Source organism: Lampetra planeri, chromosome 6 (assembly GCF_965212315.1).
Source record: "Lampetra planeri chromosome 6, kcLamPlan1.2.h2, whole genome shotgun sequence".
In the NCBI taxonomy this organism is placed as follows: Eukaryota; Metazoa; Chordata; class Hyperoartia; order Petromyzontiformes; family Petromyzontidae; genus Lampetra; species Lampetra planeri.
In genome coordinates, this window is record NC_136112.1 from 5,790,385 (window position 1) to 5,806,356 (window position 15,972).

Here is a 15,972-nt window from a genome sequence, read left to right on the forward strand (position 1 = left end):
CGGCTCTTGAAATATTGAGTTGTTTTGACCAAATTCGAAAAAAATGACTCCTTGTTATTTTGGTTGCCGACCCTTTTGTTAGAATGTTAGCAGGAAATAATAATCAAGGAATTTCGAGAGAAAAACTAAAATAAATCAATATTCTGCCTGTAAGCATTTGCAAGAAGTGACATACTTTGCCCTAGGATAGAGACACAATTGAGCAGTCTCCAAATTGAGATCACAGTGAAAGAAACTCGGTCTTCACAGCATGGCAAGTAAAAATGCAAATCATAATTTATATTTTTGCCAACACCAGACCCCCCCACCTACCACGTGACAGCAGGGGTGGGGGGGGGATGCGGGAAATATTTCTTTCGTTCGCCCCTTGGACATCTCTGGCTGAAATTAAACCCTTGGGTGTAGCGAATAATCGGCTGATAATAAAAAATATCACCATTCCAAAATTAATCTCCGATTTGCCGGTTTGGGAGGTCGGCTCGACATTGCTACAATTCGAAATCGATCGTAAATGAAAATCTGATTGTAAAGCAAAATATTGCGGCGCATTTCGTCGGATTTCTTTTTGTTACAGATAATACAGTCATTTATTTTAAGCACAAAAAAAAGTTAAAATCCTTGCAAAAAACAGTCAGTAAGTTAGAAGTCATGTATAACTTAGTATTTAATCACACAAATTCTTGAAAACGAATGCTTAAATATTAACGTTGTAATTACATTTTGGGCATGTAAAAACAACTAAACAATACTTGACAGTTCGTTTACAATAGCAAACAATATTCTAACTCATCGTGGCTTGCGGATTGTTATTTATACTCCGTAAAAATTACTTAAAATATGGAGCGTTTCAATAAATGTATTAAATTCGGGATGTAATTATTTTGTTTAGTTTCCAATGCGTCACATGCATTTTTTTCTTCTCTCGCCTTTTTGATTTCGTTGGCTTAAATGTAGCACTTACACATACTTTGCATGCGTTATACATTATGTAGCAGACTCTCACACCATGCTCAATTATGTGGAAATGTGGATGTGTTATTCAGAATTATATTTTGATACCATCCGACCCAGATGATTGTGCAGTGTGCTAATTCACAGCCATTAGTAGGAGGTACTCTCTCTCTTTTATTCCGGTCTTCACAGCCGAAAGGGGATAACCACAAACCAGGTCGGCACAGCCAACATGCTGCCAGACCCACAGCTTGAAGAGGGCGAAGATCACAACGACGACGGCACGACGCGTGAGTCGGAGCTCGCCTTTTAACCTGCCCAGTGTGGCTACGCTCCGCCCTCGGCCCCGCATCCCTCTGGATCCCTCAGATGGCTCCGTGCCTTGCCCACAGGTCCAACTCGTAGAATTAGGGGCTGCTACCCCTAATTCTATTGTCTACCAATCACCCAGCGGCACGCGCTCCAGTGACTCATTCCACGTCACTACAAGTGTATAAGAAAAAACAACTACAGTACCCTCATATTTATTGACAACGTATCTTCTTACCTATAAATGTTATTTTTTTGTCTGTCTGTGTGTGTGTGTGCACACTTGCGAGGGATTTGGATCTCAAACGGTGGGATTTATGTAAAAAAAAAGCCAGGTACCATGCCGTAAGCCCTGCGGTGAGCAAGCGCTAATCCTTTTTCACATCCGTCAACTTTTAATTAGTAAAATTAGCGATTGAGTGCGATATATATTTATTTATTACGCCACTCAGCTGATCGGGGGTTGCCCCTGGCAACGCAAGCGCGTCATCGGTGGAGGGGGGGGGATTTCTCTTTCGCCTTCATAATGCAAATATATGCTGAAGTACATTCTTCAAAGTTTCATATCCCCCCACACCCCAATGCGTGCACTTGCTACTATAGAGTCCGTAGATAGTAATATTATATTATGTGTGTGCGTGGTGTGTGTTTGTACACACCTAATATTTAACAAATAGGTTACTATATATATTTTTTATAATAATATGTGTCTAAGTCCATGTGTGCATGTGAGACCATTCGTGTGTGTGAGTCGACATGTGTGTGTCAGTCGATATGTGTGTGTTAGTCAATGTGTGTGCGTGGTCTCTGTGTGTAGACAACTAATATTTTCAAATGTATTTAGTACATTTTTTTATATTTATGTGTGTGTCTAAGTCCATGTGTGCATGTGAGTCGATGTGCGTGTCTGCGTCGATGTGTGTGTGTGAGTCAATGTGTGTGTGTGTCAGTGAAAATAAATAACAAATTGTGTGTGCGTCTAAATTGATGTGTGTGAGTCGATGTATGCTTGTGTGAAAGTCCATGTGTGTGTGTTAGCCATGTGTGTGTGTAAGTCCATATGTGTGTGTGAGATTCGATGTGTGTGTGTGTAAGTCTATGTGTGTGTGCGCGAGTCCATGTGTGTGTGTAACTCCATGTGTGTGTATCTAAAGTCGATGTCTGTGTGTGTGAGTCCATATGTGTGTGTAGGGCGTTGTGTGTGTGAGTCGATGTGTGTGTGTGAGTCGATGTACGTGTGTGTAAGTCGATGTGTGTGTGTGTGTGTACATCCATGTGTGTGTGGAGCTGAGTGGACTTGCCGATGACTGGTACCAGCGGTGTCAAGATCGGCCTCTGTGGAAGAGGCTCGTGAAGGACGCTACTGGGCAGTTGGAGGCAGTCGCCCTCCAACAGCAACGGAGGGCGGAGGAGCGACGCTCACAACAACGAGCGGAGCGCCGGGTGGATAAAGCACAGCAAGTTGGTACAGTAGGGGGCACAGGTGGTGCATCAGCCAGTCATCTCGGTCATCTCGGTCAGTCGACCCATGGCACCTGCTGGGTCTGCCCCGTGACCTGCCAGCGGACGTTCGACACTTCACGTGGCCTCAAGGTGCACTTGGCCTGGCACAAGCGTCGTGGTGATGTCACCGCCACTTAGTGGCGAATGGCGGTTGTTGTGTGTGTGTGCAAGTCCATGTGTGTGTGTGGGGGGTCTATGTGTGTGCAAGTCGATGTGTGTGTGGGTCGATGTATGTGTGTGTTGTCAGTCCATATGTGTGTGTGTCTAGGGCGTTGTGTGTGTTAGTTTATGTATGTGTGTGTGAGTCGATGTGTGTGTAAGTCGATATGTGTGTGTAACTCCATGTGTGTGTATCTAAAGTCGATGCCTGTGTGTGTGAGTCCATATGTGTGTGTGTAGGGCGTTATGTGTGTGAGTCTATGTATGTGTGTGTGTGTGAGTCGATGTTTGTGTGTGTAAGTTGATGTGTGTGCGTGGGTCCAAGTGTGTGTGTAAGTCCATATGTGTGTGTAGGTCGATGTGTGTGTGTGAGTCTATGTATGTGTGTTTGTGAGTCACTGTATGTGTGTACGTCGATATGTGTGTTTAACTCCATATGTGTGTATCTAAAGTCGATATCTGTGTGTGTGAGTCCATATGTGTGTGTGTGTAAGTCGATGTGTATGTATGTGTGTGGGTCAATGTCTCTGTGTGTGTAAGTCGATGTGTGTGTCTGTCTTTTTCGCCCGGGCAACGCTGGGTACTTCCCGCTAGTGGTTATATATAATATTGTTGTTTTCACAGTACTTTTTTCCACATTGTGTAGTTAATGAACAGAGAATCGAACTCGGGTCGCCGGGTTCGTAGCGCAGCGTAACGCTAACTACGACACGACAATGTGTTATGCTTCCACATGCGTGGGTCACGTGACAGATTTAAAAAGACCAAAAGTGTATTTTCATAATTTTTGCATGGTGTACAGTCTGGAAAGTACCCACAATGGCAAATTTTAAGTTTGTTGCATGTCGGGAAGTACGCTAAACATTTTGAACAGACACACATATTCACAACTTTGCCTTTTATATATATGGAGATAAGCCACGACGTAATTACACTATGTAACAGTAACACGGTTTTTGTCCCCGGGTAGTAAGTGTTATTTTCTAATTGCTTATGTCTAAAAAGTATAGAAAATGGCTATTATTCCCCACAAACTTTGCTTTTGTGACCAGGACTTTATGTGAAGGAATGACACAAATGCACGCCTTTTCTCATTGAAAATAGGTAAATTAAAAATATCACTGTCCTGGTCACAAAAGCAAAATTTGTCAGGAATAGTAGCCATGTTCTGTACTTTTGAGGCATACGCAATTAGGAAACAACACTTACTACCCAGGGGAAATTTTCTTTTGTTACACAGTGTTATAAACGTCCAGAATGTGATTGCTCATTTGCAGTTCTTATCAAATGAAACTAATTATTTGGCGATACAGCTGCTGATGCTGTCTTGGCGGTGGTGCATAAGCAGAGTTAACACTAAAAACAAATCTCAACACAATCGTCAACAATACATTATATATTCATAATAAGCCTACATGTTAAACACACATTACACACGTTTCTATTAAAGCCGTGTTTTAAAAAAAAAAGTCTTGCATTTGCATGTATTTATTTATTATCAAACTGGTATGTCTTCATGGATGTTTATGAATATAGCCGCGGCTTATAAAAAACTCCCCAACACTACAAACTTAAACATTCTTTGTAAATTGAAAATGGTTATATAACGACTATCAAAGGTAAAACAAATGCCACATTATCATCATTAAAACGATCATAAAGAAACAATAATGCGCGTACAAATGACGTGATGATATGATGTTTGGCTATTTAAATATCAATCACATGCTCTTATTGACTAATAGGACACTTGCTGCGTATGTTTAGCCATAGCCAAGTCTCATTAACGACGTGTGCCTGCTTCTCAACATGCAAACTAATTTAACTAAAGAGGCAGGCAAATGCCATTTTTTAAACACTTTAGCTCATCGTAATTTACAGATCAATTCTCAAAATCTCCGCACGCTGCTTCATGACATTTTATATATACAAATATATTTTAGGGACGTTTACAAAAGACCATTTTCCTACTTTTATTATACCATCATTATATTTTAAATGTGGACTGTGACCTTCTGATTAATAGCAGCCAGTAACCACTGTGGAAATTAAGCAAACAGGCGACATTTTTTCACTGTTATCAAAGCACACAAATACACCCATTGCAGTCATTCACGGACTGTTGGGGTAATTGCTGTTAGCAAGCACCTATTAAGGCCAGAGCAGCACACGCGGAGGTGGGTGGCAGTAGCACGACCGCCTTTGTCTCCCAATGCTGACGTTTACACACTGCAGCAGGTGCTCATTTCAAGGCTGAGTTGACCTAGGTACTGGCTCATATATTCGTCATTGTTGTTTGTTCGTGAGTGGGAATTGAATTCGGGTTGCCGGGTTTGTAATGTAGTGCGCTAACCACGATGCTAGAACTACCCATTACATATATGTTCACAATACACACATACACACATATATTTAACATTGTGGTACACATCGTTTTAGCCACGCTCACTGATTTAGTAATACACATCAAAAACAATGTTACGCATTTAAACACCGAACAAAAATATGTGTGGCATTAGGTTGATCTCTTCACAATGCGCAGAAAATAAAATGACTACTTTCTGTTCAATTTAATATATAACATTTTATGTAAGCATGATAACAGCATCTACTTTTAAAGGAGAAAATGCAGAATCGACATAAATATTCAGGTACCAATAACCTAAATTGTCACAGTTCTTCAAACAATGACAGTACGCACAGAACAGTTTGTTTTTCTGATAAAATTTGCGGATCTGTTCAATGTATTTGCCTCCAATGGAGAATGACGTAACATTATTTTATTTTAAATCAAAATTGCTGAGCAGAGGCCCAAGACACAAAAACGCCGTGTCCAGTAACAAACAGAAGTTATGGCCGTGTAATAAATCACAGCCACGATCATGGTTGAAGTTTGGGGGTGGGGGGGCAGGGGGGGCATTGCTTCCCCCCCCCCCAAACTGGACACCTTCATTAATTTATTGTCAGTAGTTTAGAATTAAGATTACAAATAAAGAAATTATATCCACCCGCGATTCCTAATGTGAGGGACAAAGCGAACCCCTCCTTCCCCGCCCCCCCAAATATAGAAGTCAAAAACTCCGCCTATGGCCAATATGTTTCTTGAAATGAGCAAGGTTATGAAAACTTTGTTTCAGAGGCAATGTCAGGGAATTGCAAAAAGTCGAGCAAGGTGAGGAAACGAGTAGAAGGGGAAGTGTTCGTACCTGCAGCGGGCGGATCGCACAAACCAGTCTGGCAGTCCTTATTTCGAACACAGCAAATGAGCTGCAATCTCCACCTCATTTTTACGCAGCGTTTGAAAAAAATACCGTGATGTCGACAGAACACTTCCCTTTATGTATTTTCCATGTAAAATTGTCGCTCACTTTTTGTTGCTTAATATTGATTTATTTACTTTGCGTCAACTTGCTGGACACTTACATGTTTTATGTATTTAAATACGTAGCTTGGTGTTATGCTAATGTGCAGGTTTGCTTTGTGGAGCACTCTGATGTGTTTTGCTTTTGTACGGCATGCTCTTTAGCGTGATGTTTGATATTTTACTCCACACGCCAGAAGCGTCTTGAGTTGCAGGGAGCTAAAACGTCGGATATCACGCCATACAGCACACGGTACAACCCGAAAACACGCGAGGAAAATAAGAATTTGCGTAATTATATAGTGTTCATTCATCTGTAATTTGTGAAGGTTGTTATTTTACCAATTTGTCTGGGAGGTTACCTTGTAGCCAATCATTTGTTTTGTTAATCCCCCCTTGTGTGTTGCCTTCATTTACAATTACAGCTGCTGATCTGGCATTCCCTGGGTGAATCGTCATAAGTGGTACAAATGTAAACTTTTCGGTATAAAATTAAGATGGCATCAATATTTCATAGTAAATTTACCGTAACAAATAGAGAATCATCCAAATAGAGAAAACACTGCAAATGCGTCGTCTAACCACTGCATATGTTTGCAAAAATAATAATTAATCCATTAATTTAACAAATAAATGTCTCAAATTGTATTCCCCGAGGATCTCATGTAATGCAGATGAATGTATTAATCATCATTTGTTTAAGCACACATTTTAAGTGTCATCTTTCTATGAATTCAACCTGTTTTGACTTCATTCTTTGGCCACCATTATAGAAATTAATAGCATTGCAAATATTGTAACTGGGGCAAACAGTGGGACATTGGTGAACTCACTGTGCTACGACCCTTAGCGGGCTATCAGGGTTGGCTTCCTCGCCATGGCAAACATCAGTGGCGAGTGATATTTGAACCAATTCTGGGCCCTTCCTTCTTCATCATCATCATCAGCACCACCACCACCGCCACACTGACCAACAGAGTGAAGTACTGGCAAAGCAACCCCCATGACTGACACTGTATGGCGAGGCCTCTTCAAACAGCAGTGGATTGATACAAGGGGACATTAATTATTTGAATTAACAAATGTCATTACACAACTAATTCCACAAATAGCACATTTAAAATGTACCTTCATCCTTATCATCACCATCACATAATCTTCAACGGCGATTAGTGTCTGGGGAATAATCACTGTGAAACGTAACTCATTCTTAATTATAATTCTGCCACGGAAATGTTATCACGTACCACTCTTGCATTTTCCATACGCACACGTGTATATATTTAAGTCTGTGGCTGTTCTGCAGTCGCTCTGCTTTCCTCTCCTTCCATAATAACCTGTCTGTAGAGTCTTTTCTCACACGTGATTGCATGTGTCGACACACCAATTCTTATTAACTATTACGATGCCATGGCAATATTAAGGCGACATTGCGGTGAGTCAAATTGCTTAGTAGTGTGGAAGGTTCAAACCTCTAGGTCAAAGCCTTTTTGGAAGCACCCGATTTCTGCCCCTTCCCACTACCCCCCACAAAACCCCTCCCCCCATCTCCCTATCGCCAATGGGTTTTGGAGCCATTGCCCCAAACTCAATGAATCACTGTAACAATCACAAATTCATGGAGCTGTAACAATTTTTATTATTCAACTTCAATGTCACCACCGTGTGACCTTAACCATGTGCCTGACTTACAAACGTATGAGCCTGCCATCGGAGTCTTACGTGAAATGCTAATTAAAAATAATCTCACGCCTGTATAATCTTGGTGTCTTATTTTCCAAATGGCATCTTGTTTTGAAAAACCCGCGATATATTCTGAATGTAGGTTTGAACATTTATAGAACAGATTTGTATATGGAGGCACGTTAACCATTGTTTCCCCTTCATTGATCACATGCAGGCTGATTACATGCTGTATTTTATACAAATGTTAACAAATAATTCTAAGTATCACATTTCTGTAACTTTATTTTCAGTTTCCATTTTTTTTCAGTATGCTATCATTATTCATAATAAAGGTTTTTGGGTCAGATCGCGTTATTTATAAATGTGTCGCAACCCTCCACCACCCGACACGGCCAATCAGTAAAAAATGTGTCACGTTGACAAAAGACAAATAGTTCACTACTTTAGCCCACCGGTGTGTTGAAGATTGGATCCACAACATTTACAATTTTTGAGTACGACGTTTCGCTGGTAATTACATCCAGCATCATCGGGCAATTTGCCAGAATAGTGGAGCCCCCCACCTGCTATAATTCGTTTTGAAGACAAGCATGCTGATGTGTTTAAATCTCCATTGGTTATGCTCACTCTTCGTGTTTAATTTTGCCTCATTGTAGTTTGCCAGATATAATATCAATTTTAAAAACATTAATCAGACCACTGCTGGATCAATATCTTCACATACCTTTGATTATGGGGGTTGTTGACCATGCTTCACCATGCTAGCTCACTTGGTGGATGCTGAAGTTAGGTAGTGGTGGAGTTGCCCAGGTATCATTTGCTACTGATATTAGACATTTCTGGAAATTTAACTTAAACTTCAGGCTGCCAAATACAGTATCATACACAATTCCCGAATATGAAAATTGCGCAAAATTGTTTCATAATAATCACCAGTCGTTATCTATCCACAGCTGGGTGAAAGCCTCTCCAAGCCATCCCTATCAATCACCGCCACAATGTACGACAATCCGCTTAGCTTCATCTGCATACAAGCTGATCACATCCCTCCATCTCCTTGGTAGACATCCTGTTGGTCATGTTGTATGTGTGCATGTATGTATGTATGTTGAGCATCTTTCGTATCGCACTTAGCCAACCGTGCTAATCGCCTCTGCGTTGTTTTCCTCCATGGTGGTCATGATCCCTTCTAGAGACGTATCCTGCGCAAGCCCACTTACTTTCTTAACGGTCAATAAGTTTCAGTCGCTTGCATATGTTCTCTGATCCACGAGTTCGTTTTTCTGTCTCGTAGCGTAATACCAAGCATGTACCGCTCCATACTTTTTTATCCATGTGTTCACCGTAAATATATTATAAGATGAATTCGCACCCCATCCCCCCACTCTCATACCGTATTCTGAACAGAAACAAACTTTTGGGTGCATCTTAACTTCCGATTGGCACGGTTGGCTATGTATGGTGCGAAATAAGTTCAGCATACATGTATGATCTCGTAGCTGTGTGTGCATACGAGCATATCCGTGTAACTTTATTGACACCAAAGGCACAAGTCGTGGGCTCTTCATTACTCTCCAACGGCATCGTATAAATCCTGGAGGATGCGCTAACGTGAGATCAATTGCCGCTCTGGTCACGCAATTATAACGCGTCAAAGTTTGCAGGTGAAGTGTTGCTCAGGCTGCGCACATCAAAGGTGCCGTGCAGAGCACTCTCTCTTTGGGGTCGCAGAGTTTTGTTTGGTATTGCAAATACTTATAGCAGCGTGACACGCACTCTCCGTGCATTTGTGGTGTTCGGCTCAGGCGATGTCTCCTGCTGTGGAACAAGCATTGCACCATTGAGTGATGTTCACTATTACTTACGAGAATATCCAGAATGACTCTTTTATTGAAACGACTTTGAGTGCCAATGTCTCGCCGGCTCCCTCTCCCCCTCCCTCTCCCTCTCCTTCCCTCACTCTCTGCTTCCCTCACCCCCTCCTTCCATCTCCCCCTCATTCCCTCTTCCCTTCCCTCCCCAAAAAATAAAATGCAACATTTAACATCTTTTTGCCCATTTTTTACCAGCATTTCATTTATGTTGTGGCTTGGCTCTCCAACACACTGGTGTGCTGTACTAGTGACGAATTGGCATGTTCTGTTTACGTGACAACACTTACTAGTTGGTTGTGTTGGGTGGTGGCAGGTTCTAACGACACATTTATATATTGATGCGATCTAACCCCCCCAAAAAAACCTCTATTATGGATTTCATTTATCATTTAGGCAACCAAACTTTTTATTTAATGACAATGCGGTGAAGTTCATTTTCTCTCTCTGTCTACATCAATGCAAAAATAGTCCTTACATTTTTTATTTGAATATGATTAAAAGTTTTTAGAAAATCTAATGCAACAAAGAACCTTAGAGCCACACTTTATTGTTGACGATAGCATACGTAAGCCAGAGTTTATATTTTAGCAGCTTGAATTTTTTTTTGTAAAAAAACAAAAGTCTCAAGTTGCCATATTAACTTAATAGGACCACAGCAATAGGAAGGGAACAAATTGAACTGGCACAATTTGCAATAACGTACCAATGCGCGGGACACCATTGAACTTTTAATATACAAATATTACTGCTACACGTTATACATAAGTAGACGACGTTCAAAACCTTCCTTTTGTATTATATACGTTAAATATTTTAAAAGTACGCAGCAAATTACACTTTGGTTACAGGAAAAGATGTGTTTTCAAATGGGACCAAATGTGTGGAAAATTATAATATAATCGCATTGGCAGAGAATATTAATCTGGATTTCACACGAGAACAAATGACCTGAGCATTTTTTGGCCAAAATACTATGGAATTAAATATAAATTGATGTTTACTGATGAAGCTAGAAAGCAATGAAAGTGTAATATTGGAACTATGAGCTGGACGTTTCAGGCTCCACTTCTATTTGGGCAGAAGACAACTTAAAATGAAATGCAACCTAACCCAATGTTCAGAAAGAAGAAAGCTTTTAACTATGACACGTGGATCAGAAATAAGGACATTGACTTAAAGAATACAACGTAAAAACATTTTTTTGCAAAGAAGCACGGAGAGACAGAAAGAGGATCACGTGGGTATCATATAGAAGTATGAAGTATGTATGTTGAACTTCTTTCGCACCTTACATAGTCAACCGCGCTAATCGGATGTGCGGGGGGAAGGGCAACAAACTAAACACAAAAGCAGTTCTGAAGAAATATTTTCAACGTAAACCCATCTAGGGTAAGAATACCCTGTTTACCCTAGACGGGTAAATACAATTACTATCCTAGACGGGTGATAATGGTAAACCCAATGGGGATGGCTGGATGTGTCACTGGAAGGGATGATGGCAGATAAAGGGGACGCGACCAAAGAGGGCATCTGCCACAGAGGTAAGAGGATAGCATCAGCTCATGTGCAGGTGGCTCTATGGATAGTAACAGGGACTGCTCTCCTTACGAACATTCGACTTATGAACTTTCAGAGTTACGATAAAAAGCTCTCCGCATGTCCAGTTGTAGCTATTCACGATGCTATTGCCTGTTACAAGTTGATTCATGAAGAGAAGAAGCGATCACTGTGCAGATATCTCTTGGTGAGTTTTTCAAGAGAGTAGAGAGGAAACACGAGCACCAAAGGGAATGAGTATCTACAGAACGTGAAGAACCAGTGGCATCTACATCTGCAGAACACGAAGAACCAGTGGCATCTACATCTGCAGAACATGAAGAACCAGTAGCATCTCCATCTGCAGAACGTGAAAAACCAGTGACATCTACATTTGCAGAATGTGAAAAACCAGTGGGATCTACATCTGCAAAAAAAGAAAACCCAGTGGCATCTACATCTGCAGAACATGAAGAACCAGTGGCATCTACATCTGCAGAACATGAAGAACGAGTGGTATCTTCATCTGCAGAACATGAAGAACCAGTGGCATCTACATCTGCAAGACATGAAGAACCAGTGGCATCTACATCTGCAGAACATGAGGAACCAGTGGCATCTACATCTGCAGAACATTACGAACCAGTGGCATTTACATCTGCAGAGCATGAGGAACCAGTGACATCTACATCTGCAGAACATGAAGAACCAGTGGCATCTACATCTGCAGAACGTGAAGAACCAGTGGCATCTACATCTGCAGAACATTACGTACCAGTGGCATCTACATCTGCAGAGCATTAGGAACCAGTGACATCTACATCTGCAGAACATGAAGAACCAGTGGCATCTACATCTGTAGAACGTGAAGAACCAGTGTCAGCTACATCTGCAGAACATGAATAACCAGTGTCATCTACATCTGCAGAACGTGAAGAACCAGTAGCATCTACATCTGCAGAACGTGAAGAACCAGTGGCATCTACATCTGCAGAACGTGAAGAACCAGTGGCATCTACATTTGCAGAACATGAAGAGCCAGTGGCATCTACATCTGCAGAACGTGAAGAACCAGTGTCAGCTACATCTGCAGAACATGAATAACCAGTGTCATCTACATCTGCAGAATGTGAAGAACCAGTAGCATCTACATCTGCAGAACGTGAAGAACCAGTGGCATCTACATCTGCAGAACGTGAAGAACCAGTGGGATCTACATCTGCAGAACGTGAAGAACCAGTGGCATCTACATTTGCAGAACATGAAGAGCCAGTGGCATCTATATCTATAGGAGATGATACAACTTTAAAACTCATTCCCGTGTATAATGTACACGCCGTACAACATGTTTGGAATCGACAGGAGGAGGAAAGTTGGACAAATCGACTCATGAACAGACCTCTGGAACCTAACTCGTTCGTAAGCAGAGGAGTCCCTGTACTCATCACAGTTGCAGGTGAAAGGTTTGTGAAGGTTTAGGAGAGGCCTTTACGTCCAGCAGTGGCTTGATCATTGCTGTCCTTGGCGAGTTGTGTTGGCGATTCTAGTTGGTAAAACCAATTAATGCTGCGCTGCCCCTTGATGCAAACACATTTTATATGCAGGCGTTTAATTGCACACGTTTACACTCACCTTATTTTTGCTTAATTATCTTTGATAGAAGAACACATTTACCCAAGGACATCTGTTCTCTGGAAATGAAGTCAATCTTTTGGAAACTAAAGACAGATGTGTGAGAGAAAACAAAAATATTGCACTTGCTTAAGTTGGATTTTAATGCACACCATATATTAAACATGGTCTTGGGAGTAAACTGTGTTCTGAATACATTTTAAAAGCAGTTTCGCGAATTACCATGCAATTTTGATGTTCTTCTAAAGGTGCCATGTTGTACATCATGTACATCATGTACAACAAGTTTGAAACTTGAAAACAGTAGAGTGTGGGTGTATAACTCGGGCAAACAATTAATGCAGGTGAGAATCAAGTTCTTAAAAAAGAGGTGAATATGTGAGGATGGAGATCTTGATAAAAGCTGAACCCGAAAATGAAATGCCACATACCAAGACGATTTTAAATTATCACATTGCCAGCGATTACAAACGTATCAGAAGCACGGAACACCGTAAAAGAACATTAAACAAATCCTCAAGAAGTGACATAGAGAAGCATCGAGAGATCCATTCTGGGAATTACACCGAGAAAGAGAAAGAGGGACACATCGATCAGTGAACAAAATCAAATTCAGAGACAACATAATGACTGCAGTGGACAGTTATTCGAGATTAAGGAGCAAGACGCGTGACAAGAAGGGACGATGAGGGCCGATGGATGACGCTGGTGACAGAAAGACAGCCAAATAGCGAGGGAATGCACCCAGGGGAGAGAACCACCATGGAGATGGGAGCGAGATGGATTGTGGGTCTCGTAGAACCGCGAGGGGATAGCAATATTATGAGGGGGGGGGGGTGGCCTTCCTCCAGCAGTGGATAGAAAATGGCTGCTTATGATGGTGATTTACGAATGCGTTGCTGACTGGATGTCGGTACACTTAAATTGCCTTGCTCTCCTGGTTCCTGCCGAAATTGCAACGGCTACATCACGTTTGAGGAACACTGTAATCTTCGTTATTACCTACTCACAGCACTCGCTCCTGTTCTCTGGTGGCCCTGCTCAAGCCTCCTTAGAAACATTTATAGTTAAACACCCTATTTAAGTTTTCAATCTCATCTATTCCCTCGACAACGTGGTAGAAAATAAAATTGTATACTCAGTCTACGAGGGAATTAATTAACACCCCCCCAACCCCTTTGATAGACAAATACAAATTAAAGAGAGAGCCATAAATCATTCCATTAAGCGAACTGGCCGCACTGAATGCGAATGCTCTGGGAGACGTGAAGGAAGGTTGATTTAGATTATTAAAGTTATGTTAATGTGTTGTTTAAAAACATCACCTTAAACAATCTCGGATGGTATGTCCACACCTATTAATGGCAACGACGCGTTGGTGTAAAGGAATGTAACAGGCAAACATTTATTTCAGTATGCTAAACTAAAATCAACATCAATGAAAACAGCATTTACTTCAAAAAACGGATAATTAAAGCTTAAATTCGTGCAAATAGCGATGTACATTACACACCTTTACAGATAAATGTGCATGTTTAACTGTGTGCCGAGATTTGTACGTAGTAATCCTTGATATCATTTGTAGAGTTTAGAGAAGCTTATCACAGATGACAATGTTACTTTTGCAAATTGTAATTTTATACACATACTACAACAGCTGGTCAATGTTGCCCATTATTTTACTATTTTACAAGCTGATTATGATACATCACCAAAAAATCCAAAGTTCTCTCATGCCACGTCACGTATTTTTGTTCGGTTGTATCCTACAGATATATTTGTTACTATCAACAAACGTCACGGGAATATGATAACGCGCTCTCATCTCTGGCAGAACGAGAAGGGCTAGCAGCCGCCTGTGCCTTACTGCTGTTGCTCGTCACCCAGATTGTTGTAAATATGGAATTCTTCCGAAGAGGAGAAGTACGAGGTATGCCGCTCCTGCATTCCCCCTGCATCACGTACGCCTCGGTCGACACCTTCTCGCTGGCCTGGAGGTACACCTGTGGACCCCCCACGTATTTATGCTTCTGCTTGGCAAGCTGTGAGTCGGTGTCCTTGTTTAGAGTACTGACGGCCGATTCCTGGCTGTCCCTGAGGCAGATCCATTCGTGGCTGTGAGCGACCTCTTGACTCCCCAGGTGGACACGCTTGCGCCTGTACTTCACCGCGTATATTAAGCAGTTGATCAGAAACATCAGGATGGCGATGCAGAATACTGTCAGCAAGGTGTACATTCCAATCTGGATATCGGAGAGGCCTCTCGGCTTTTTCTCAGATGAGCCATTGCTGCCGTGTTGTGCCGGGCCGATAGCACCTCCGTCGCTGACGCTCTCCTTCCCTCCGTGTCCCCTGGGACCTGCCGTGTGCCGCGAGCCGTTCCTGGCCGCTTTCACAATCTCCGTTTGAGTCTTTGCTCCAATGGCCGTGGAGGATGCGCTGATTTGGCTGACGTTCTTAACGTATTGATTTTTGCCGGCGTCTGGAGTTTTGCTCGCACCTCCTTCCTCCCCCTCTTCTCTCTTTTGACCAAATTTCACGAGGATTTCGACAGACGTCGAGAACATAGCGGCTTCAGCATCGTCATCCCAACAGGGCTGTGGATTTTGCAGCACCACTTGAATCGGTTTTTCATTTCCATCCCATTTGGCTTGGAAAATTGGTTCCCAAGACAGATTTTCCGCGTTGATAGATGCTGCTCGTCTGTCCACGTTGTTGATGGTAAGATTATAGTCCTTTGTGCTGAAGAGGCTCAGTGGCACCATCGTGTTGTCTTCAAATTCTACCCAGATGAGCAGAGATGCTTTCTGCAAGAAAACGGAATATTCTTGTGTTTTTACGAGTGAGGAAAGCACCAATTTTTCATGAAATCCAAAGCACATATTATACTTGTATAAGGCAATTATAAATATGTTAAAAACTCAATTACCAGTTTCATAACATAATAAATAACTTTGCACA

At 41.7% G+C, this 15,972-nt stretch overlaps 1 protein-coding gene across 1 annotated transcript in view; it reads right to left on the minus strand.

Annotated features, from left to right (window-relative positions):
* Nucleotides 1–13,136: 13,136 nt before the first annotated feature.
* LOC144719649 (transmembrane protein 132E-like) overlaps nt 13,137–15,972 on the minus strand; it is a 125,898-nt gene continuing 123,062 nt past the window's right edge. The window contains exon 9 of the mRNA XM_078595786.1: nt 13,137–15,818. Within this exon, the coding sequence (XP_078451912.1) occupies nt 14,799–15,818 (1,020 nt within the window). The 3' untranslated portion in view covers nt 13,137–14,798. The remainder of the gene's footprint in view (nt 15,819–15,972) is intronic.